Source organism: Neodiprion virginianus, chromosome 2, assembly GCF_021901495.1.
Source record: "Neodiprion virginianus isolate iyNeoVirg1 chromosome 2, iyNeoVirg1.1, whole genome shotgun sequence".
NCBI classification, from domain to species: domain Eukaryota; kingdom Metazoa; phylum Arthropoda; class Insecta; order Hymenoptera; family Diprionidae; genus Neodiprion; species Neodiprion virginianus.
The window spans coordinates 37,135,124-37,161,625 of record NC_060878.1 but is presented as its reverse complement, the minus strand read 5'-3'; the positions used below and the strand labels follow the sequence as shown (position 1 = coordinate 37,161,625).

Genomic DNA, 26,502 nt, shown 5'->3' with positions numbered 1-26,502 from the left:
AATTTCTTAAAAGTATGTTTAAAAAGTGTACAATCAACGAGATATTGAATATGCCTTTTCATTTCCTTTCTTTCGAACTATAATTGTAAACGGCGAGAGTCAGTCCCTATGATCCTTATTTTTTGACACTCTCCTTTATTACAAATGTATGTACAACTATTATTATACGTAGCTCCGCTGTATGTATATGTATATTATTATCATCATTATCGTCTCGACACATACATGGGAATGCAGTCCTCAATTGAGATTGAATGAACAATCAACCTGAAACCTTAGAACAATGACAATCGGGTCAGTTTGAAAAAGAACGATCAAACCTTGATTTTTACGTAATTGAACGAACACACTGCAAGCACTTGTATTATATATATATGTGTGTGCAAATATATACTCGAACTCAAGATTATTGATCCTATACGACCTAGTTGTCAGTCGACAAGCAGAGATGAAATTAACGTCTTTCTTATATCACGTATTAATTATTATACGTATTCGTGTGGTGAAAATTTAGTGGCTGTATTTTCATCTTTTACTTCACGTTGAAAGAGAACAATAATTATTTTTCCATACATTTGCAAGGGAGAGATATAGAGAGATAGCGAGTAAGAATTGTTTGCGAATTTTTGTTCGAATAATACCGCGAAGATTAATATATCCCCTGTGGCAATTAAGATTATAAAAAACGAGGAATCGTATGACAACGACGTCTTTGAAAAGCTCATTAAAAGGTTAATCACGAGAGAGCAGAACGCGCCCGACGATCGTATTATTTTCTGCTCAACCAAGCACCGATGCACACACGGATGCATCGCGAAGCCCCGGGGTCACGCCTCGACCCTGGTTTTGCTTTATTTCCACTCTCCACCCCTTCGGGCAGAAAGCTCGCCGGCTTCGTTCGACAATTTTCAACCTCCTCGAGTGTCTTAACTCTTGCCGGAAAATTCAAACGTGTTGTAAGTAGGTATATTACGCATTGTAGCGCGTATACAGCCAGGTATACGCATATAATATACTTGTATTATATATATCTGTTCGAGGGAAAGTGCAAGGATAAAAAAAAATCGGCACGAAGTCGTATGAAAATGAAAAGAAAATTTACGTCCAAGTCGGAGTTGTGCAACAGCAGCTGCATCCTCTTTTCGCCAGACTTATATACGCGGGCCAATAACCTCCGCGTCTACCGCGTCTCCGGAGTTCATAGGTACGTAATGTACGTACGAACGTAGTATACATGGGAGGATTATTTATGAGTCTGACAATACGTCGCAATGACGTATTATGTCAACGGAGGTACACGACTAACATCTGCACCCGTGGATTGCACACACGCAATATATAATATATATGATCATACATGTCACGCATTGGAAGAAGGCACTGCATACATACATATACGTAGATGCATGCATGCTAAAATATCTGACAGCGAATTTTAACAGCAATTTATCTTCAACATTTGTGCGGAGAAAAATTTTGTGCAGAGAGATTTGATTTGGCAGAGTTGTACAAAATGCATCGTCAACTTCTTTACAATGTCCGAAAGAGTTTTTCTTTCTTCTTGTAATATACGAACAATCGAGCCGCCTCTATTAAATTATAGGATACTTAAACGATATGTAACAATTAAGGGTGTAGGTATAACAATTGTGATCGGAACGGCATTCCGATATATATTATATAATTATACCAATATATTTCCTGTGTTTCACTGCATTCAATTCATTATCAAAGAACCCTTTTATTTTCTTGTTACTCGAAGTTACAATATGTATACGTATGTACGCATAAAACACACTTTTGTTAAAATAAAAAGTTTTTTTTCGTTCTTACCACCCGAAATGTTAGTGTTTGAAAGAAAAGGATTCGCCCAAAAGATGAGGTCTCCAGCTCAAGTCTAACAGGTCGGTCTTGAAGTTTTCATTTCCTGTTTGTTTAACATGGAAAATTTTCACTTATCGTTAAAAGTTAAAATATCCGTAAACTATTCATTGTTTTTCAATATCATGCGTAGATCTTTACAGCTGATTCTACGAGCTTTCCAAATATCTATAACGAAGTACAGTTATCATCGTTAGGACACATATTACACGTATTACAGTCATCTAAAACCTACCGATTTTTATCGAAAAAGAGAAAATCGGTAGTTTCTTAATGATGATGACTATGCTTTGTTATAGCGGTTTGGAAATCATGAAAAATTAGCTGCAGGGATCTATTCGTGAATTTGAAAAATATTAAATACTTCACGAGTATTTTAACTTTTACCGGAAAGTGAAATTTTCCCATGTTAAATGAATAGGAAATAAAAATTAAAAAGCGACCTGTTAGACTTGAGCTAAAGAGCTCGTCTTTCGGGAGGATTTGTTTTTCCATCGAACACTAACATTTCAGGGAGTAAGAGCAAAAAAGACCTTTTTTTAGAACCCGTCCTAAAATATATATTACAGGTACATCGATTTCGTAAAATTTCATTCCGTTTTCACGAAACAAAAATAATCCGTGAAGTCTCCGTGGAAACTGAATAGATGAACCGTATAACGTGAAAAAAAAACATTTCACTGCGATTGTGATCCGAATTGTAAAACAAAAAAAATTTCCCTGACATGGAAAATACAACTGCCAAATCTGTATATAACAACGAGACAAATATATGAATAAACATTCGAAGAGAACCTTCATCCAAATATTCGGAAAAAATAATTAATGCACCGACAAAAGAGTTTATTCATTGTTAACAAACGTGTATTAGGATATAGGGAAATGAATGTTTCGTTATTATTATTAAATTTTATTTCAACCAAATACAATTTGTTAACTGTTAACAAATTTCCACCCATCATTATTGAGCTCGGTGTCAGCTAAAATTTGATAATAACAACAAAACATTTAGGTATTTCATTATATCCAGATATACGTCTCTTGACAAAAAATAAAATCGTTTCTCATTGATGATAAGTATAAAAGACGCGGTATAAAAACTGTAATAAAGAGGAGTTGAAATACGATACGTACGATTTTCCCAAACATCACTTGCTCCGTACACAATTTTAACAACTCGGCATTACGCAACCCGGCTATATAATATTCGAACAATTATGCGCAAACTTCAGGTGTGTGATGTTCACACATCCGAAGATTATACCTTGCTCATCGTACATATACATATATATATATATATATGTATGTAAGGTCTGCACAATTTATGTATAATTGTATACCTAATTGGACGAATTACAATTCTTACAGACTGCTTGGCAACAGCGGGCTACAACGGCTACCGTGATAAATTGATTACATATCGCGCCATCACCAGCAGACTTCAATTCTGCGTATTTTTTCACCTGTCAATGGCGCTCGTAAAGCAGCGACAATAATTCACGCTAATTACTGTGTGTATATGTGTATGTTACTTATAAATTATTCCCTCGATATCCCGTAACTTTCAAACTGTCGATATTATACAACAAGTTCATTATTCGAGTGAAGAGACATTTCCTCGCTCGGGATTATTGATCCGCTAGTTGAAAGAAAAAGAGTAATTAATTATTATCATCACGATTGAAAAAGCCTAAAACAAAATTGTCAGACTTGATGATTTCAATGATGCCGGAATTATTAATTTATACGTACAGGAATATAGGGTATGTAAATCGGAACAATGTATGTACAATAGTAGAGGTCGAAAGTTTTTCATACCGCGGGATCGAAGAAGAAAAAAATACATCAGTTCCTGCGCTGAAATCTAAACAACCCGCTCGACAGAAATTTCTGTCGAGAGAGAGAGAGAGAAAACAGTGGATAAATAAATAGAGAAACGGAAAGGTGACTTGTGGATACCTCGTCCGGGTATAAATATAATACGTAAAGTACGCACGAACCTCGCAACCTTGGCTGAGAAACATAGATTTGGTATTTTTAGTACACAAGTTCAGGTGCAAAGTTAAACTACGAACAAATTAGCTTACGCGATTTTGACACCCACGCTCGCGTCCCGAGACTGCTTTTTAAACTTCAATTTTTACCTTATGCCCGCCTAAATTTAGACACGGATGTATAAAAATGTAAACATGCGCCTAATTTTCGACGTAAAGCGCAATTAGTCGATCCTCCGAGTTCTAATCACGCTGTATCGATCTCAGTGGATTTATTATCGATACAAGTGAATTCGAAGATATTCTGATCAATTATTAATTACTATCGCTTTTAATAGTAAGGTTCGATTCAATTTAATTTATAGTTTCTAATTAATTCGGAAGGATCTGCGTATACGTACAAATCTTTTAAACATCGTTCGAATGACAAACACGTTCAATCCAATGTACAGTTGAATAAATTCTCTCGTTATTTTAAGATACAAAACAATTATTCAATCTCAATTTCCTTCACAAACGAATAACTTTAATCGAGAAGTTCATCGACCGATTTACTTCACCTGTTTAATTTGGACTGACAATGAACTCGCTAAATTATTTCCTCGTTAAATGGCGAAAACGAGTGACAGCAAAGACTCAGGGAGACGAATTCGCAACCGCGAGAGTGTTAATCTCGGATGGAGTCAATTCCCATTTCCGGTTCCCGGTTACCCTGCAGCTCGTCTCGTCGCGCGGACGGGATGAGAGAAGAGCCGGAGGGCATCGATCCCGGTACTCTAAACACTAAACAAAGGGAAAGGGTCTATCTGCTTCGAAGGATGCGGCAGAAAAGGGCTGCAGGTATGATATGATCGGATAAAGGCACAGTTGCACAGCGCAAAGACGTACGTACCTAAGGCACCGGGTTGAAATTTTGAATTTGAAAAGTTCCGAAAACGCCGAATTCTCAAGTTTTTTGTCGTGAAACTTGACGTAAAGGAATCAAACTTTGAGGAAACATCAAAGTCTCGAATGGTCCGAAACCCGACGCTCAAAGTTCCGAAAGGACAAAATTCCGACAAGTCAAAGTTCCAAAAGTGAGATAATTTGAAAATCTGACAAATCGAAACTCCGAATGATCGAAGATTTTTAGTTCTGTAAATTTTTGGTTTGGTAAACAATTTCACCACTTTGATCCTTCTTTGTTTAGGATTTTCGATATTATTACGTTAGGAATCCTGGTCGTTCTGATTTTTGGTCTCTCCGATTTCTTACACCCACTCGTTGAGTGAACTAATATTGCGAGTATATATTTCAATTTTCTGAATTTCACTCTATCGAAACTTTGTTTTTCGGAATTCTACTTTTCGAAACTTTGCTCTATCGTAACTTGAATTTTCGGAATCTGGCATTTCAGAACTTTAAGCCGTCGAGTTTCCGACCATTCGAAACTTTGTTGTTTCGTAAAAGTTTGGATTCTTTACTTCAAGCTTCGCCGCCAAATAATTCGGAATTAGGCGCTTTCAAAACTTTTCAAATTCGGAACTTCGGATTTATCGGCACCTATATGGCCAAGACGCGTACCCGCTATGGACACACTTAAATGCCAGCCTGAGGCGATTTCGGCCGATTTAACACTTTGAACGCCCTAGATTTTGATACCCTTTAATCGATTCAATGAACTGCAGCTCTGAGAAATTATCGAACTTGTGCTTCAAACTGATCGATGAACATTCGGTAGACGAAATCACTTGGATTTTTTAATTCTGAATCGCGATGAACACATTGTAGTTGAAAACATATTACGCAGCGAGTGAAAGTGTCGATTGTTTGTGGAAATATAACCTAAGGAAACTAGAAACAATGAATTTGGGTACGAATGTAATAATTGCAACTACACAAAGAACTGCTCACATATTAATAATCCAATAATTAGATGCACCTGAAAAGTATGCACCTGTTATCTCATTATTTATGCGATTTTTAAATGATTTCTTCCACCACGTATTCACGAATAGTTATACATATAATCATTTAACGAGAATTATTTCACAACTATCCGCAAGTAATCTCAAGTGATTAATTGGTCGAAACATTGGAGCGTTAATTAACCGATCAATCTCCGCCAACAGATCGCTTCAAGCACCGTTTTCCTCTGTGCACTTCCATTTTTGTGTTTAAATATTGAAACGCGGTATTAATTTTTGATTTCCGCTCACGCATGACACTTTATTATTACACATGCTTACTAGGCATTCCATGGGGGACTCTCACCATGGGGGATTTTATGTATTTTTAAATATGGTGTAGAGTATACAAAAAATCACCCTTTACCAAGTTTTAGATTTTTCGGACCACGGGCTTGATTTTTACGTAGCTCCCAAAAAAACAAAAACCCAATTTTCGCATGAATAGCTCTAATCGATGGGCTTTGAATTATTCGCATGAATTTTTTGTTGAAAAACGAAATTTCAAGACCAAGATGAAAGTAGGCAAGCTTTTAATTTATAAGCTACAGGCGAAAAAAATAATTAAAAAGTGAGAGAAATCGAATTAGATATAAATTGCAAAAATACAAATTTATACTTCATACGTGCTTTCTCACTATTCATCTGTAGCTTCTAAACCACAAGCTTCCCCATTTTCACGTTGGTCTCAAAATTTTCATATTTTAACAAAGAGAATTAATGAAAAAAAATCAAAGCCAATCGATTGGGGCTGTTCATTCGAAAATTGGGTTTTCGTATTTTTAGGAGCAGTAAAAATCGACCCAGTGAAACATGTTTTTTTCTTTACACTCTACATAATATTTGAAAATAAAACAAATTGCCGATGGCGAGGCTGAAATGTGGAATGCCTGATAAAGATACCTGCGTTGCTGCGTAAGTATTGGAGAAAAACAGTTTTCCAAAAATATACCATAAAATCGTTGTTATACGATCGTGGATGATATATAGTTATACCTATTGATATCCACATATAACGTGTATGTTTATACGTACGTGTACATAACGACTATACGGTGGACTGAGCGCGGGTCAATGTTCCGAAAGGTCAAGTTTCAGACAGCCATCACACCGAATAGTCGAGCTTTACGAGTTATCAAGAAGAGTACCAATATTGTGCTAGTCACGTGTCGATGATAATTTACAAATGTTTGCCAGAAAATTATACAAGACGCGGTAAAGATTAGGCTGAAGTTGGTATCGTTATCGGGATGATTCACGTTTCGTCAAAATCGTAATAGACCATAATTTTAGAAATCTATGAAACGCGTTAAATCGTAACAAAACAAAGCGTATTCGTATCTTGAAAAACTTGCCTACATCAAAGTGACTATAAAATGTCTAACTAGTCAACTTTTGCTCGGGTGTTTCGTAACGTTAATGTTATAGTAACCGACAACTTCAGCCTATCAACAAAATGTCTTGCAAGCATGACGCATTGATCCCAATTTCCAATGACTGCACTTTTCCAAACGATCAGCTGCAATGTAAAGTCTACGATCTAAATGTTCATTCGCATTTGTTGACAAACATTTTTCAGGACGATTGTGATTTTCCTATCGTTGGGAGACCTGAGCAAGCACATTTCTCGCAATATAAAATAAACTACCAGTTAACCTAGATATAAATTCGTATTTCGCAACGACTTGTAAACTGCGCAGATTTGAGTTGTTCCCACTCCGTGCTCTAGCCCTATTAATATTTCGGTTTTGGAGAGGTCTTATGTAACTGGACATTGGTTGGGAAACGGCCAGGAATAATCTTTGAGAAAATTCGCGCCTGCCAAGCCCGAGAAGGTGATTGGAAACGGCCGATGGCCATTGACCCCGCGTATATTATCGGGAGACACGAATACATAGTATCGATAAATTGTGGTGATTTAGAAACCTTTTTTTATCATAACACGCCTGTATACACAAGATTTCACCAAGTGCTCAGAAAACTATTCGCAAAAGTCAAAGCTGCGGCGGGAATTTTTTTTCTTCGATTGTTTTATCAAAATGTTTTTTTTTTCTAATTTCGTTCGATTTCAGCTTGCCGCTTCGAATTATTATCGGGTCCAATTTCAGCGACGCGCAAACGTTCGAGGGTCGGTGGATTTGAAGTGAAGAGTTCAATTTCCGATGGACGTAATAATTCAACTACCTGTGTCAAAGCGCGCGGATTGAGAATCGAAATGTTTAAAGGTGATCCTAATTGCGAGGCGTATCGTGATTTCGCCAGTAGGAGATTATTCCCAGATTCAATCGTTGCGTTGGGCAAGGCCTGGTGAAATTGGGCAGCTAGCGGATTGGGCGTTTTGGAAAAGGAAATGATAGTCGAGGTTGAGTGTGTTACTCTCTAGGTGACGAAATTCGTTACATTCTACAGAAAAGTAGTTTCGACATTTTACCGGAGTATCAAATTCTATGCATGTATGTACGCATCGGAGTGTTTCGAAATTTAAAAGAAATCGATTTTCCAATGGGCCACACCTGAAATAATTAGATTGGATGGAAAAAAAGTTCAGTCAAAGGATGAGCATTATTTTAGGTTGAAAAGGTTTTTGAAATTATGAAGAAACAATTTGTGGCGTTTCAATTATTATTCCTTTTTTGAAAATTACATTCAACCCAAAGATCACGATCTGTAAGATGACGACGTATCAAACTGGAAAAATCCAAATTAACTTGATAACCATTTTATGAGTTTGAATTGATAATAAAAAAAAAAAGTCATCGGATACACTTCTCAAATATAAAATAAAGACTTAATGCTACAAGTGTGGGTCTTCTTTACGAAGTTAGTTGATATTCTCATTGATGCGAGCAATAAAAAACATTATTTTTTTTATTCAGTATTCTTCGTAATTTATAAAAATTGTAAAAAATCGCAAAATCCCTATCTTCCCCTATCTTTGATTCAACCTATAATGCTTCTCTTTTGACAGATTTTTTTTTCTACCTAATTTTTTTATTTTCTAACACCCTAACGTACTACATACATCGAGCTCCTATCGCCTGACAATTTCCTCATCGAATCGCGTCATATTTCCGAAAAGCTAACCGATGGTTTTATACGCCTCTATCTCCCTGTCGAAAATGAGAGAAATTCTGAAATCGCAGAAGCGTTGAACATTCAACAAGTCGTTAGTTACGATCGGCCATATTTGATGTGACGTGATTTTACTTATTTCATCGTTATTCGTGATAAAAATTATCAGCGATCTACGTTAGCAATTGCTGAGTTAGCGACGTACACTTTTATTCAAACTAAGTTTTAAAAATTTTCCTATTCGGATTCGTACCCCCGTTCTCTCACCATTCGACAAGGAAATTTCCTCGCTTCTGACGTCACGAAATATGTACACACATATATATATATATATGATACGGAAAGGGATTATCAGGTAAACACACTGCAAAATGGCTTCGAAATAGTGACGAAGGTTGTTTTAAGCGAAGATAACTACTATGCCTTAAAGATTATGGAACCGTGACGAAGAGTGACGGTGGGTTGATCCATCCAAAGCCGGAGAGAGCAGAGAAGAGTCGTGTTCGGTGGTAGCCGGAGTCTCAGATTACCGGCAAGCTTCGAAATTCAAAGCCACCGAACGTGGCCAGACAGATTATACATGAAATACTGTATCAGCGGAGACTATAATATGCCCCGAAATAATAATCAAGAGAAGAAACGATAAAACTATGGATAAAAAGATAGAAATTTAACACGCGACGTTGCAAAAACTCGCGGATTGAGTTAATAAACTGAAACAAGAATTTAAAAAAACACGCTTACGTTTATTTTTCTCGTTAACCACTCTAAGAAGTCGATTCTTTTCTCCCCACAATACTCGACTGGGTATGTATGTACATATTTCTTCTCTCTCTCAAACCCGACACACCGCACAAACCGATTTTTCAACGTCTGTACATGCATACGTAGCTCTATGTATTTGTACAAAGGTGTGATGTGTGCACGGTATCCTGTATATACAAAGTTGTAACCCAGACGTTGGTAATAACAGGTCCTAGAGTAAGAAATAGAAGAAGAAGATGAGGAAAAAGAGTAATAAGAAAAAGAAACGGGACGCAGGAAAGTTCAAAGAGGCGAAACGCGATGGGCTTCGAACCTCGAAGGGAATCAGGAATAAGATTAGAAATATCTTGGGTATACCCAAAATATACCTGTAGCGAAGGGTATTAACTAAAACCACCACTGGCGACGTTTTGACCGCGAACCGTTGCTTCGGTGCAGCGTTAAATGAAATTGGAATTTTGTTATGCGGATGTAGTGACGAAATTTTGCACTGACTCATTGCTGCTGTGAGTGGCTGCGGTGTTACAGGAAAGAAAACAACTTTCCGTCGGATATCCGATAGTGGAAAGTCCGATATTTTGCTTTTTATTTTTCAATCATAACCGCAATCGTTAACGATAAGTGTAAACCGTAAAATTGCTATATTTAAACGAATGATGTGACAACGAAAAAACTTTACCAAGAGATAAGACTATTGTACAAATGAAAAACATCTACAAACTCACAGCGTGTTGCCGGAATATTGTAATGAAAAAATTCTAGGAGTTTTATTTCGTTTTCTTATGAACTTTTCAGGCCAGGATAAGCTGGTTGGTGTTAAATCAAGAAATTTATATAGCAGTTTATATACAGAGCGAATTGCTAACGACTGCATGGTTCGTCTGCTAAAATTTAACAGTTTCAAGGTAGCGTATTACAAACGAACAAAATGTCGCAGTATTCTGTAAAAACTGTATCATGTCAACTTTATCAGAGTAAATAAAAATATTCCACAATTTTTCCGGGACTTGAGGAGCAATTTTTGTTTTCCAAAATAATTCCAGGATTTGAGGATATTCAAGGAGCTGTACTAATCGTTAGTTTTTAATGAAACAAACCGAACTGAGCCTACACAAGGTAGACGTAAGATATTTGCCTTATAGACTATCTATCCATCCAAACGGAGATGAATCGAGATTCCACGCGAGGTTTGTACGACGTCGCAGAATAAATTTGGAATCACGAATCTCTCGCTATTCCAAAATTACCAGACTATTTAAGGAAAATTCGTTTCAACGACGCGTCGGGCCGAATAAAATGGAGGAAGATTTTCTCACCGCGTTGGATTGCAGAGCGTCGGTCACCGAATTTCCTCCGACTTTTGTGTAGTTTCTTTTGGTGGCTGCAGGTCGACAACTCGACCGTTTTCAAACCTGTTTCAGGTTAGTGGACCCAAGGAATCGACTTTCGATACCGCGTTGCATTGTCCGATCGAGCGGCGGTTCTAAATCTGTGACGGTACGTTTTTCCCCTATTGTGCGGGGGCATCGAACACATGCAGGCTCAGAGGCAGACCGACTTATACTGTGGCTCTTCGGTGTTTCGGGAGGGATTTTACCTCCGGAGGACGAGGTCCTTGTCCCGGAACCCGAAGGCAAAGAATTTAGATGCATATCCGTATACCCACGAGCCCAAAGAAATGGAAAATTTCCAGAAAGAGATATACATCTTGCACTAACACCGAACAGATTTCACAGTGGGTACGAAAAAAAAGGACCAACGGATTTCGGAGAGGTAAATTTCCATAAAGAAGTATATTTTACACCAACACCGAACAGTCAAGAAAAGGAAGACCAACGGATTTGGAGGAGAATTTTTCTTCACGGAGACTGTAAAAAGAGGGGATAGGAAGAAGAAAAACATTCCGTCGAGAGACTGCAGAAGTAGAGATGCAATCAAGAATAAGTAATTTGAGATACGTTTGTTTCTTTTTTTTTTCTTCTTCTTATGCTATAAAATATCATCGAAATTATCGGTCGCACTTCGCAAGAAATATTCGGATATTTCCGGTGAGGCTAAAAAATTCGGAGGGTCGATATTTTAATTGGTCGATTTATCGAAATTTCAAACATGGGAAAATACAATAACGAAAATCAAGGTTCCGAACAATTCATCTTTCAAATTAGAATCACGCACATTACGTATTATTACTTGCAATAATTACAAAATAAATTTACTTGACTTGAAAATTAATCGAATGAAATGATTTCACAGCGGTTGTAATGCTTTACAAAAAAAAAAAAAAAAAAAAACCACAATATTCTCTGATAAGTCTAGTATTTTCGTTGTTTGTCTCGAAAAAAGTGAATTTCCACACGATTACAACTTTAACCTTGAATAACTTTGGAACGAGTTGAGTTATCGAAAAATTGTAAGAGACCTTTTGCGCAGAGCATTCAATTTCCTACAAAAATGTGTATCGTCTATTTACGTACATTACCTTGGTACTCGTGTCAGCTAAAATATTTAGAATGAAAGCAAAATTATTTCAGGCTCAAAGAAGAATTGAAAAAAATAGTCGGTTTTTTTTTTTAACCACATATATATATATACCACAGTCACAGTTTTTATTTTTTTAAACCGTAATCATACGGCATATTTAAATGAACAATTTACCATCATCTTTTTGCCGATGCAAAAAACGAAAAAACGAAAACAGAAAACAACGTCAACAACGCACGAGCATGGAAAGTTTTGGGAAGAAAATATCGTGTGGAACGCACCTAACCTGATTGAAAAAATTAGGAATAAGAAATTTCATACATGCGAATTCTATTATAACTATATATACACGAATAACGACATTTAGATTTGAAACGTTGTGCGCACCTACATATTCCCTAGCCTTGACTCGGTCCCGCAATTTCGTTTATACGCAGAGGCATACGCGCGTGCATGCACGCATATGCATATATATATATACTATTGTATAAATGTATATTATACCTTATGCATGCATATTCCGCGAGTACGTAAGCGCGGGTTGGCTGGCGATTACCTCATCGAGGTATTAAACGCATGCTGCCGAGGGGGGATGATTACCTACGACGCTTGCCGTCCATTACAGCCATTCTCCGCGTCTATGTACGCATGTAGAGCACATTAGGAACACTGCCACCTAATCTCAGTCGACGATGTATGAGTTAATGCCGTTTGAAGATGCAGGAAGCTGCCGCGTAAGCATTTAGCCGCGTACACGTGCATTATGTACGGCTATACCTACTACATTGTACAACGTTATACGTGGTGTAATACGTGCAACGTAGAAGCAGCCTGAACGTGTGCATTTTGCCTAGTGCATAGTGTGCATCCAATATATACGTACGTTAATATGATGCGAGGTATACGTGTGTATATGTGTGACAATATGTCGTAGATACGCGATCGCGTTACAATTCCGCAATTACGATTGGATAACGCGAGGCGACGTTGAGTATTTTACGAAGACGAGCCTCTTTGTTGCATCACGTTGCGTCGTCCGCTGTTTGAAGTAAATCGGCGAAAACAAAATTTAAATCGTGTGCAAATAAAAATGTGGGGAAAAGCGGATATTCCGAATGAAGGTGAATATGAGGCTGAAGTTAGTAACGTTAGAGAAAATCATCACTGAACAATTTTAGAATGACTGTCAAGAAGTTGGCTTTGCAAAATGTGAGTCTATTTTATTTGACACGGTTTACTAAAATTCAGAAATTCCTGAAGTTGCGAAGTAACGATTCTTCTTTAAGATGCACTGGATAATCAACGACCGATCAGACCGAGGGATTTGTAAATCACTGTCGAAATGGCGTATATGACAGATCTCCGTTTGATAAAAGTCTCTATTGTTACATTTACTTCAAAAATTGCCTTGCGATAATTGCCAAGCGCATCCCAAATATTTTCAAATTTCCTCATTATTTTCAAGAATCCCTAGAAATGTTAAAAAATATCGGAAAATTTGTCGAAATCTTTCTGTAATATCTCCAAACATCCAATATTACCTGTCCATTGTACTCTAAAACTCCCGTTCGATACCCCGTCAGATAAGACGTTCCACTTGCACGAGGCTAAAGTTATTAACGTTAATGTATCATTAAACGTTGAAACAAAAATTACTATTTTGCACCTTTAGAATACCTGAAGAAGTTGAATTTACAAAATCCGATTTTGTTGCTGCTGTATTGACAGTTTACTAAATATCAAGTCCAAAGATGCATCTACATTATATACATTTGCTTCCTTGTAAATTTTACCGGAACAATCATAATTCGCTACCGCATAATAATCATTCTGCGGCTCGTTACGATATATAGGTCATTCTGCAGCGGCGAACAAACCGTGCTGCATATTTCGAATTCGAATTCGCACGCTCCGCACCGCTAGATGCATCTGCGTACAGGAATCTGTTGGGCTAGGCGTATAACGCGATCATGCACGCTGAATCTGGTGTATAATATACCTACAAGGTTCTCCTCCTCCTCCTACGAGGCTCTGGCACGGACGAAAAGTTCATGACGCGATACTTAAGTTACATGCGTACATACATGCCTTGGTCGTACATATACACCTGGAAAACGTAGGTATGTACATACGTACGATCTTATGTGCATCAAATCAGGCGGATAACAAGTTTCGAGACGAGAGGACGGACGGATCTAAAAAGAGAGAGAGAGAGAGAGAGAGAAGCGAGATGAGATCATCGCTATGAGATGCGGCTTACTTGCGGTGCTAAAAAAATATCCAACGACCATTGCGTACATAGTGCAGTTTATTTATATATACATACTGTATCGTACGAATTGTAATTCTTTTTTTGTCCATTCAAACAGCGGTGGGTTTTTCATTCTACCGCTCAGCAACAGCTTAATTGCCAGAAAAGACGAGAAGAGAGACCGAAGGAAAATATTCTCTACAATTTTTTAATTTCATATTTTCATTTTCCACCCCGGATAACCCCCACTAATCTCGTTGCCCGCCCGACGCTTTATACACACGTAGTTACGTGCGACGCATACGATACGTCTAAGCAACAGCTGTTATTTACTGTAGAGACCGCGACCAATAGAATCCGTCGGGCAAAGCTCGACCGATCTGCGCACCAACTCTCACGGTTCGTCTATTTACTGCAATGTGTTTGTTTGCCTTCGCCGTCCGTCGGTAGATAAAAGGAGAAAAGAAGGAGAAGCGCTTGTTGATAAGCGAAAATTACTTTCCCTTTAGTCGGTGTGCAAACCTACGGTCAGCGCGCAAGCGCGGTAAGCTCCGTAGTTCATTTGACATTTTTCATATTTCAATGTGTATTCGCAACTTTTTGAAAACTGCCTCGAAAAAGAAGCCACCGATATAACGTAAAAATTTGTGTGACTGTAAAATTTTTCGAAATAGGTATGTATGGTACGCGATTGCGTTCGTTCGAAAAATTTTTTCTACCAAATCGTGCAAACAACGTAACGCTCCGCAACGGAATATGAAAGTTACATAATTGTTAGGTTGCGTCGCCGTCATCTGAGCGCCTGCGTCAGCTGACGGGAGTTGTTGTACCTATAACGTACGTAGACGGGATTCATATATCGCAGTGGCAGCACAACACGTGGAAGTTGGTAACGTTACTCTAACCATTTTATTTCACGAGTTTAAAATTGTTTGATATTCGGAAAATCGTCATAAAACAAGACACACTCATATTTTGATATATAGCAATAAGCTTCTTCGAGGGGATTGAAAATTGAAAAATAGCGAATTGATGTCCAATGCTTTGTTACGATAACGTTACAAACTTCAACCTCGTGCGGTAGCAGCACCCAAGTTTGGAAAAACTGTACTCTCTCCTCCCAGGTACGCGCAGAGGAAGCGAATATCCGCACGTAGAGGAGAATAATGATGATTTCATCGTCGATTACTGTAAGCTTTAATGCTCTAACTACGATTAACGATGATAATACCAACGTCGAGACGCGTTGACGCCTTTTTACAGGAACAGCTGCGGGTGACGTGCAAATTGCTGTAGATAGGATATTACGAGAGGAAAAGAAATTTTCTTTACCTGTAATGACTTTTGCGGATTATCGAGGAAAATTAACGACCAACCAGCGACTGCAGTAATAAAATTAAACTCGTAAACTGCGTAAACTTTGGCTATGAAAGAAAATCAATCTCCCCGGATTTATGTAAGACTGTATTATTTTTCAATAGGACCCCCCCCCCCCCCTCCTCGACCCAATGAATTTTACAGTTAATTCTGCAGCCATTAAAACGTGGAGTGATTTTTACCGTAGTTTCCGGGAAAATTGACCATAACGAACGCTTCTTGAGGATGTTTTGTGTTTGAAATCGCGAGCAGAAACGTACCCCACGTCATAGCGAGAAGAAGCATATTCGGTCGTTAGGGAGACACGGTTCGTTTGGTCGTTTGTCGTCTCTCGCACAAGAGACGTACGTACCTATGTATGTACATATCAACATGTGCGTATAATTCCGTTCCTGACCGCAGACTTGCTCTCTTTCTATCTCTACCTCCGTATCTCTCCGGGTCTCCCGTAATTGCGGCTATACACCGGCATTCGAGGCCCCCTCGGTGTATATCTTTTTCCTTCTTTGCCACGGTCACGAACGGCTTAACTGCCCAGAAACAAAGAAGACCTGAGACTAGATGTCTTGGCTGACATCCGCCTCCCCGTTGCATGCACGAAAGCCAGCTATTGCGTATACGGTGCACGAGTGGAACTAACTGCTTCGAGGAAACTAGGAGGGCGGTGGTAAAATTGTTGAAAGATCAAAAACAATGTAGAATTATTAGAAAAGTAAACACTTGGTGTATAGAATTTAAAAAATGGTGAAGGTCGAAGTATGGAGAAGTAAAATATTAGAAAGGTCAGAACATTGAATGCCAATGCCAAACTAGAATCGTCGGGATTCCTCTTTATAATATAGAATTGTATACAGATTCTCGAGTTTTCTGTACCTTTCTCGATTTTCTCTTTCTGTATTTCGATTTACTACGTTTTCAATTTTCTGGACTTGAACTTTTCACGCTTTTAAATTCTACGAATGAGACTTTCGCGTCTGCGAAAATTCGATATTCTTTTCCTTCTATCAATTAGCAATTCCAGTTTCGTACTCCTACCCAACAAGAAATGTAAATAGAGTTAAGAATCTTCAAACATCGAAGTCGATGTACCCCAAATGTAAAAATACTTGAGTACATTTTCATTTGACACAGAAGTAAAGAAGTTGCATGAATTCTACGAATTTTCTATTACGATTTCGTAGAATCCGCGCAATTTTTCTATTTCTGCGTCAAATGAAAATTCTTTGAAATGTTTTTCTTCAGGATTGCGTATATAATGGATCTGTTAAGCCCTATTTCACGTTTCGGATACGTGGACTTCGATATTCTCGAAATCGATCAGGGTACCTCCTTAAATAGCAGAGGAATCGAAAAAGAGGAATCGCTTCGTTATTGAAACGCGCACGGACTGGCAACCGCAGTTAATATCTACATCATTTACCTCGATAACGTTACGTGACACGGTTATGGTTTACATACGGGATTAGAAATTTTCGGTAGGGATTAATGACATGTCCGAATGACGTCACCGTACCGTAACGTAACGTTACAAGGAATGGCGAGTATAGGGATGCGGAGAAGTACGTACATACATCCATGGACACAAAAGACGCATTGTCTGTCAATCAAAGGCCGAGGCTCAGCGTCGTAGAGCGAACAGTAATGGTGCCAACGGAGTCAATCGTGCGTTTTTGTTGCAGTCATCACCAGGTACACACAAAGGATTCCGGTTTTGAGGATGGCTGCATAGCCTCGCTCGGCGTTCTCGGTGTACGCACGCACACACGTCGGTATACTTATCCATAAGGTTTCGAAAGTGTGCGCGGCGCGCACACAAAAATACACTTGCTTACCAAGAACACCACGGCCAAGTTTACGTGTGTTTTTCCACCCAGGACCTGAACGCATACCCTCAGGGGTGTAGTACAAAAATACATGCGAAGGGCCACGGGCCATCTAAGCTTGATGAAACAAAGGACCTTTGCTCGGGCCTTTGTATCCCGGACTCTAAGGGTCCGGGTACCTGGCACGTTGTGTCAGGCCCCTTTTCAAGGCGATTTTAAATTCCGGCGACTGTAACGTGTTTTTTTTTTTCTCGAGAAGATTTATTAAACAGCTCGAGATACGAGCGCGTTTACGGTAATTCAATCACATACCTCTGTATCGCAGGTGCCAGACGTCGATGAAGAACGGTTGGAACGTAAATGAAAACCTTGGAGTCAGCTGATTGCTCGCTTGATTCACACTTGCACGCGGAATGAGTATTAACGATGACGAAAACAAAGTGGTTTGTTGCGTGATACGCGGCGTGACGATTACCTCTATAGGAATTAATGCAGGCGAGATGAGGAACAACGTCTCTTACACTCCGCACAACACAAGGGTCACTAAAAAAAAAAAATCGTATCTTATTGCATCTATGTACGATTTTCAACCCCGATCGATCGGTCTCGGATATCGTGAATCACGGCTCGTGAAACGAGGGCGACGATTTCGTTACTTCCTGAATACAGACGTTATCGATTACTTTCGGCAGGAATCATCGATCGCAGAACGATTTGAATGATCCTCGGTTATTTCCCTGCTGATTGACGAATGGTGTATCAATCGTCGAATATCTCCGGCATTTCGTTATCTTTTATTATTTCGTCAACCCGACGGTGAGGATGATCCGTGACGATGATCGGGATTGTTCGATTGTTGATTAGTGACGCGTTGCGTTGCGCCAGGCGACCGACCCTTCGCTCTGCCAGCAAACAGCTGACTGGAATCAGAGTTTCAGCCGCGCTCAGCTGCGGCCTGCATCTCGGCACATGTCGGGGCCTTTCATGCTCGTTCGCCTCGCGGCGTTGGTTGAGGTTGCCATGGCAACCCTGCCCATCCGGCCTTATCACCGCCCTCGAACATCTCCCCGAGGGATGCACACTCTCGTTAGTATACCTGTCCCAAGGATCTTACGTCTTGCCGCACTGGACAGGCCTTTGTTAAGGTTTCTGTGGCCTTAGAATTCGTCCCTCTTCCAAATCTTCCATGTCTAAGGTTCATCCGTTATTCATCACCTTGTTGTTATTGTTACAGCGGATGTCAGGGAGAAGATGGCAGGGATTCGCGAGAGCCCTGGCAGCATTCGTCAAATCCTCCAGGACGATTCAAATAGGAGGAGCTGGTCGGTAGAACGCTTGTGCGATACTGGAATAACGAGATGACCGATTGAATATTTTACTGACTATGCGTTGTTTCAGGAGCGGCAGTCGTAACGACAGGCTATATTTTCCTCGACCCAAAGGAAAAGAGGGTGTTCAAATCGTTGATTGGAAGTTCAGTAAGATTCGCTCGCTCGCTTGCGATCGGTTTGGTAATATCGGCTGATTATTGGGTAGCGCCGTTGATGGGAGACGAGGAGAAGGAGATTCATGAAAGATCTGCTCGGCGTATCGTCGACGGCTGTCTGAGCAATGGAGGGCTTTACGTCAAGTTGGGTCAAGGACTCGCTGCCCTTAATCACATATTGCCCAGGGAGTATGTGCGGACGCTCACCGTGCTGCAGGTAACTTTGGCGATCGGTATGTACCGGATTATAAACTATAAACGAAAGTCGACGACGTGGATGTGTTGTTTGTTTTGAAGGACAAATGCCTCACGAGAGAAGCGGACGAGGTTGACCAGGTCTTCCTAGAGGATTTTGGATCAAAGCCAAAAGAAATTTTCAAGGAATTCAACGAGGAACCGATCGCCGCAGCGAGCCTAGCCCAAGTATGAGGAAATATTTGCACTCTGCTATTTTACGCAATTCAGAATTGAAATATTGTAATTTTCACCAGATGTAACCCGTAGGTCTTCAAAGGGGTGACTCATTCTGGAGAAACTGTCGCCGTTAAAGTACAGTACATCGATTTGCAAGACCGTTTCGAGTCCGATATCAAAACGATAGAGTTTCTCCTCAAGATTGTTTCGATAATTCATCCAAAGTTTGATTTTCACTGGGTATTACAGGTAGGCAACTTTGTTTTTGTCCGAAAGGTCTATCGAGCACTTTTCAAATGGTTGACTTTTAAATTCAGGAATTGAAAGAAACGCTGGCTCAAGAGTTGAACTTTATTACGGAAGGAAAGAATTCTGAAAGGTGCGCTAACGATTTAAAGGCTCATAAAGAAGTTCATGTGCCCAAAGTTTATTGGAACTGTTGCACAAAGGTAATCTTTATCAATGTCACGCTACCGTCAATAATTTCTCTTTTGCATGAACAAATGTATTTCACAAACATTTTTTCCCCAGAGAATTTTAACCACCGAATGGATAGATGGCTGCAAAATAAATGATACAGCCTGTCTGAAGCGGCAAGGATTCGACCTGGCCGATGTAGATAAAAAATTATTTGCTATTATGGCTGAGCAGATTTTTCACACCGGTTTTATCCATGCCGACCCACATCCTGGCAACGGTAAGCTAACCTGTGGTTTCTCTCCAATAACGTCTATTGGCGCACATGGAACCAGAATTACGAACGATTTTTTTTATTTTACTTCAGTTCTCGTGAGGAAGGGTGCAGATGGCAAAGCTCAGTTGGTCTTACTAGACCACGGTTTGTACGAGGTTCTACCGGACAATATTAGACATACTTTGTGCAATTTTTGGGAATCCATAGTACTGAGGAGATACAGTAGCATGAAGAAATACGCGCTGGAACTGAACGTCAATGGTAATCAACAAAATCGTGCAAATTATTTACCAAAGTTCTCGTAGCGCGTGACCGCTGGCAAAGTAATCAATTTCCCCACTGTTGCAGATTACATATTGCTTGCCGAAATGATAACTCAATCGCCAATAACTCTGCCAGGGGTCAGCAGAAAACAAGGAAACATGAGCATGGACGAGTACATGCAGCTGCAAGCTAAAGAGAGATTCGATAAAGTCTTGGCTGCATTGAGGGCAATGCCTAGTAGCTTGATGCTGGTGATAAGGTGAATTCTCATTTACACGCTTGACTATCGATTGAAATTCTCACGATCTCTGCGTTTCGTTTTGTAGTATGTTATGTAGAACGGCGTTCATGCATTTCAGAAATTTGAATACTGTTCGAGCTATTGCACGTGAACATGGTGATCCAGTAAACAGATATCGAGCATTGGCTAGGCTAGCCGTGTCTGGCAAACACAGAACAACCAATCAGAAGTTGTGGAAAAGAATATCGGGGACAGTGAGTTCGATTTGGTTTGAAACGAGATTGTGGTAAGAGAAGATCAATACATTTTTTAATCCATTTTTGCACAATGCACCTATTTTACGTCAATATGGTTATATTTGTCCCGTTTCAGGACTCAAAGTTTTCGACTGTGGCTTATCAGTGTTTACGTAAGAATTCTGCGAACAATGGGCTACGACATTCAAAGAGCAATTGACAATGTAATTTACTAGCCGCGATATGTGGAAGAAGTATGTAATTGGTCTATTAAACCAATTACCAGATGGAGCGACGCGGTGACGTGAAAAGATTGCGAATGAAAAAGACTTGCGACGAAACAACCCACGCAGCTTTGCAAATTTTTAACAGTTGAAGACATGTATTGGCACGTTTTTAAAAATGGTCTATTGGTATACAGAAATGTTTTCAACTACAAAAATAGGTATTATCGGTGAACAGTATATAGGTAATTATGTATTGATAATGTATATAAATATTTATCCGTTTTTTTCTGAAAGAACATCTGTTAATTTCATTCACTTCGAATGTAAGTCAATATTACGCGAGTATCCAAATATTTGTACAAATAAACGTACCACGTGATGGGCAAAACTTTATAGGTATAGAACAGACTTATAACATATTGAAACATGGACTGACAGGTAAATTTACAGTATCAAAGATGTGCCTTGTAGACAGTTGGGTAATAAAGTTTGTTTTCGTCATTGAGTAAATCGTATCCTCGTAAAGAGAGCTAGGCTTTCACGGGGCTTTGCGGGTCAGAAGAATTGAATTGCAAGCTAACGATGTGTCTGAGAAAAACCGGTCAGTATGCGTTCTGTAGTACCGACTAATATCCTGTTAGGAATATCACGTCTCATTCCACTACTGGTATTTTATGGCACTGGCTGCGAGTGAAATATATTTAAAAAGCTGAAATTCAATGGTAATTGCGAATCTTAAACTCTTGCGACTCACTTATGCCGTATCGTAACACATTGTTTGTTTAAACTTCGACATCTGATGTGTATCCACTTCGAAATCAACGAATAAACAGAAATAAATTTTATACTTATGTAGGCGTCACTAAATAAATGTTATATTCTTCTGAAAGTCATTGAAAAATTTATACATACTTTGTTCGAAATCACTGGTTAAGTTGACGATCTTTGCCGATGCCTTTGCCTTTGACGATGTCATCATCATTGATGGTTCCGCTTACGGACAACACGAACGATCACTGTTTACCGCGACAATTTTACGCACGCAAATTGGAGTGAACTGCACTTTGAAATGTACTGGGTTTTGCAATATTCAACGAGACTACATTTTGACTCGAGAACCTGGTACAGGGAATCTAGAGTTGGGTAAAAAAATGTATAACTTTACCTTACTTCAGGTCACAACGAATGAAAATTGAATCGGCAGACTTCATTAGCTGAAGCGCTTCGCGGTATCAATTGACAGATTATACGCCGCGTCAATTCCCCATCACGCAAAGGATCAAATATACGGGCCGAAATATCCTTGCAAACTTTTTTCATTTTAACAAGGACTGAATATCAACGATGCGAATAGCACGCAAAGTTTCGGCGGTTAAACTGGAGGTAAATTTTCAAGATGGTGGCGTCTCGACGATTTACCGATTGGCGATTGTTTATACATACAGAGACGCCACCACTCACTTTCGCAGAATCACGTCAACGAAAAATTGACGATTAGTATGAAAATGGTTCTGGATCTATGTTCAGTACAATACATTTATGGCATGACATAAATAAATATGAATATATTCTACTTTTGTCCAATCAACTCGTACAATGTATTTGTAAATATTTACTCACAACTGTCATTTCAGCGGTGGAAAATTTCCACACTGGTTACTTATATCGCCATGCACTCGATATCATGTAGTGACAATGTAATTATGGCATGATTATCGCGTACATTTAACCTGACCCGAAGCCTGATCGCTGCTTACGTTGCACTGTTCGGATATTTTGAATTTGAACTTAGACATGATAAATTAATAAATTCAAGTTTCAGAAACATTTATGATAATATTCAACGTAGATGATTTTGAGATGAATTTATTGGCTAGTAAATACAGATGTGTACATTACCTATAAGAAACGAACGTGAACACTTCATGACATCAATTTAATTCATCTGATTATATATTGCAACTGTTGGAAATTGATTTAGTATAATATTTCTTAGCATTACTTTTACGAATTGCAGTTTGAACAGCGTTTTATTTAAAACCTTGATTATTATTATTATTATTGTAGTAAGGCTATGTACAAGGTGACAAAAGGTACAGTACATAACATACACTCTTTACATTTACGTACGCGGTAAAATTATTGTAAAAGTTCGATTTAGCAGCTCTTTGTATGTATTGAATGTTTTATTTAACTTTTTTTCTATTGAGAATAATAACGTACGTGATAATTTTGGGTTTGTGTTTTCTTTCGCGCTCATTATCACCATAAGTGTGTCTAAGTCGTTTTTGCTCTGATAGCCGCACGCTTTCCAGTCACAGCCTGAAAGCAAAAAACAAATGTCAATACCAACTGTTGTATATTGTCCAGTAGATGGAACGAAAAATTTGTTCATAAATTACCTGGAAACCAGATTTGATGCTAGCGACGGAGCACCTAGACCCACACGATTCACACTGAAGGAAGAATAGCCGAGTATCTTTCTGCAATATGGTGTCAGGGGAGCGACACGTGTGACACGTAACATACTCCTTGATGTATCTCCTTAGTACATTCTCTATCTGCTTTTGCTGGAAGCGACCCTTGATAATAAGCTGACTATTTCCATCAACAGATCCACTGGTTCCCAGTTCAGCCAGTAGGAAGTCCAGTAAGTGCTTCGGCTGTCTGTGCAGTGTTTTACAAATCTGGGAAAGATAATAAAGGGTCCGTTTAATTTTTCAGACAAAAGGGTATTCTGCAGACTATGGCAAATTGTAATTCATTGGTGAGGGCTTCAGGTTTGAATATTTTGCGAGAATATACTTACAATCTATGAAAAAATGAAAGAAGGAAAAAAAAAAAGTCACTTCGTTTCAAATTTTCGCAAGTAGGGTATTGACATATTGATTATTCCCATGCATTTAGTTTTAAAACTGTTACATCAAAAAGTTAAACAATTCAATACCTCAGTAAAGTTTGCAAAAGAAGTTTTCTTGGTGCCGATTCGTACGACTTGCGGGGGCCTCATAACAAACTTTTGCTTCTTTCCAGCCACCATGTCAGGATTTTTCTCTCTCATTATTTCAAATACTCTGGCTAGTAGCTCATCATATGTGTAATCTCTGTCTGAACCAAGCCACGACGTGGTGTCCTCGACTGGTACAATGGAAAAGAGTCATCAAAATGTGACTAAAGTGGTAACAAATTTCTTAATAGCATTACCATGAGAAACAAAATATCAATTTAATACTTCCCTATTTTGGTTTACTACTTTGTAGCAAGTACAAACGTGACACGAAAAGGTAAATATTAAACTAAACAGCGAAAGTAGAATTGTGACACAAACGGCTAAGAAAGTATAAAAACAAGCATTTTAGTGCAAAAACAAATACTAGTCTTTATCTAGTCGACCAACGTGTCTTACCAGTTTCTACACTTCGCTCAGATTCAGTGAAGCATGTTAACAGATAGAATACACGATAAGCAACTCGTAGCAAAACAGTTTTTTCAGAGTTTAGTATCAATACTTACCATTTTCCCTATCTTCTGCTTCCTTCTTTTCCTCTTCAGCTACCAGGTTATCGAGAATGTTCTTCCTTTTCTTCTTCTTTTTGCCCGAGAACTCCATATCCAGGTCAAAGTTACTTTCCGCAGGCCCATCTTCACCGATTGGCTCTGCGCCATCCTTAAGATAATAGGGTAAGTATTCAAAATGTCAAATCACTTCACCAAATGAATCTGCGATCCTGAAGTCACTCAAGAAATCGCAGCTATGTCTTTCGAGATGTATTTCTTGTGTTATGTTTTTATATCTTTAAATCATGTTCCATAAAAACAGCAAACACAAGAATTCAACAATTATAGACTTTCATTTCATCGCTATAATAAAATTCATATAACTTTCAAATCATTCGGCACGTAACACCTACTTCCTTCTTGCTTTCTGGGAGAGCCATATCGAGTTCATCTAGATTGAATGCCTTCTTCTTTTTTTTCTTTTTTTTACCAAAATTTTCTAGATCAAGGCCTTCGTCGTCATCTATCGCTCCCGATTCTGGCTCCTGATTTTCCTTATCACCGATGCCCTCGGTGGCTTCACCACCGCTGCCGCCCTCAGCCATTGCAGCATCGAGATCGAAAGTAGTCTTCTTCTTTTTTTTCTTCTTTATTTTCATAGTAGGATCAAAGATCTGAAAAATTTAAGTTTCATTAACTATTGGTCCCATCTATATGGTGAAAATCACAGGGGAAACGAATCAATAAAATCATACTGTTATTGTGAAAAATATAAGTACCGTCGACGATGAATAAATTTAAGCATATTTTTAGCTTGAGAAGCATGGATTGTCCTATGAATTATTATCGGTATAAAGTATTACGCAGGAAAAAAATGAATGGATGATACATCATGCAAAACGCAAGAAGGGTGTTTATAGTTCTATTTTATCGCTTTATCCAAATTATCACGGATATCAAAAATGATTGTTGTAACTCAGACCACAGCCACACAGATCACGTGGACGCATGGAAATCTGCCTGATAATCCGTGATACGTTGATACGGGATTGAGGTTGTGTTTGCGATGTATTATTAAAAAATTTCCGATTCGAGTCATGTAAACTGGACGTAAAGCCAAGCAATATTCGCCACATTCGGGGGAATAAATGGCTACAGAAGCGTGTAATATATGAAAAATGCGTAAATGGGAACACGTTGTGCCATTCAATCTGTGCACTGTTAGTGAACCTTATCCAGTCACAAATATTGGTTCATTAAATACATACCGAATCCTCTTCGGTCATGTTGATAAGAAACAGAGAACTTTTCTTTTTGTACGTAATTTGGTTATTTCGAGAATATATTTAACTGGTTTGTCGGAAGAATGAAAAATACTTTCTGACGTCTATTGCATCAGAATATTCTCTCGGTGCCACATGCAGGTACAAGAGATCAATCGGCGAATCAAAGCACGGAAAATAGCAATACGGTGGGAAGCGAAAGCACCCGATTGGTAGAAAGCTCATCAAAATCCGGTGTCTGACCGACAGCTGCTGCCACGTGCTGAGGGCGCGACAAGTCCGTGAAGCTCTGACGGCTCATCAGAGTGAAGTTCAGGCACGCCTACGTCGTTTCCAGTTAAATTTGACGAGTGAAAACGAGATGCGAGTACTCCTTGCCGGCTAGTTTGAGTACCTACTTTAGTACGCGGCAAAATGCATCTAGATTGAGACGAATGATGCTTCGAAAAATGCGTCTCGATTCCTTACGGGAAAATATTATATTTCTCATTTTCAGTACGCGTTGAGAATAATATGGTCGAATTAGAAGGAATTCAGCTTTGCAGTGCATAACTGTATGTCCTCTGGTC

General features: G+C 38.9%; 3 protein-coding genes across 12 annotated transcripts in view; 1 reads left to right on the top strand and 2 right to left on the bottom strand.

The window, feature by feature from the left end:
• Positions 1-18,035, bottom strand: part of LOC124297384 (tumor protein p53-inducible nuclear protein 2) — a 61,976-nt gene extending 43,941 nt beyond the window's left edge. The window contains exon 1 of the mRNA XM_046748357.1: positions 17,903-18,035. The gene's annotated coding sequence lies outside the window, so the exon portion shown is untranslated. The remainder of the gene's footprint in view (positions 1-17,902) is intronic.
• The window catches only part of LOC124297373 (uncharacterized aarF domain-containing protein kinase 5), a 67,067-nt gene extending 45,070 nt beyond the window's left edge, over positions 1-21,997 (top strand). The window contains exons 1-12 of one of the 9 annotated variants that reach the window (XM_046748330.1): positions 3,111-3,115; positions 13,292-13,348; positions 18,825-18,912; positions 18,989-19,293; positions 19,374-19,499; positions 19,581-19,739; positions 19,808-19,939; positions 20,022-20,187; positions 20,275-20,445; positions 20,533-20,707; positions 20,808-20,975; positions 21,062-21,997. In XM_046748330.1, the coding sequence (XP_046604286.1) occupies positions 13,319-13,348; positions 18,825-18,912; positions 18,989-19,293; positions 19,374-19,499; positions 19,581-19,739; positions 19,808-19,939; positions 20,022-20,187; positions 20,275-20,445; positions 20,533-20,707; positions 20,808-20,975; positions 21,062-21,161 (1,620 nt within the window). In that variant the 5' untranslated portion in view covers positions 3,111-3,115; positions 13,292-13,318 and the 3' untranslated portion in view covers positions 21,162-21,997. Of the gene's footprint in view, positions 1-3,110; positions 3,116-13,042; positions 13,261-13,291; positions 13,349-14,872; positions 15,065-15,168; positions 15,280-15,383; positions 15,581-18,180; positions 18,736-18,824; positions 18,913-18,988; positions 19,294-19,373; positions 19,500-19,580; positions 19,740-19,807; positions 19,940-20,021; positions 20,188-20,274; positions 20,446-20,532; positions 20,708-20,807; positions 20,976-21,061 lie in introns of those variants that run through there. The other 8 variants (XM_046748333.1, XM_046748335.1, XM_046748332.1 and 5 more) reach the window with 8 other exon arrangements.
• Positions 21,998-23,002: 1,005 nt separating this feature from the next.
• Positions 23,003-26,091, bottom strand: LOC124297379 (eukaryotic translation initiation factor 2 subunit 2). 2 transcript variants are annotated; one of them, XM_046748345.1, is made up of 7 exons: positions 25,919-26,091; positions 25,064-25,324; positions 24,666-24,819; positions 24,559-24,591; positions 24,100-24,290; positions 23,555-23,839; positions 23,003-23,474 (listed from the first exon to the last, which is right to left on the bottom strand). In XM_046748345.1, exons 1-7 carry the CDS (start codon positions 25,934-25,936, stop codon positions 23,430-23,432), a joined length of 987 nt encoding a protein of 328 aa, XP_046604301.1. In that variant the 5' UTR covers positions 25,937-26,091; the 3' UTR covers positions 23,003-23,429. The 2 variants fall into 2 exon arrangements, with proteins under 2 accessions (XP_046604301.1, XP_046604302.1); XM_046748346.1 differs by lacking the exon at positions 24,559-24,591 and having other exon boundaries at positions 25,919-26,088.
• Positions 26,092-26,502: the final 411 nt, after the last annotated feature.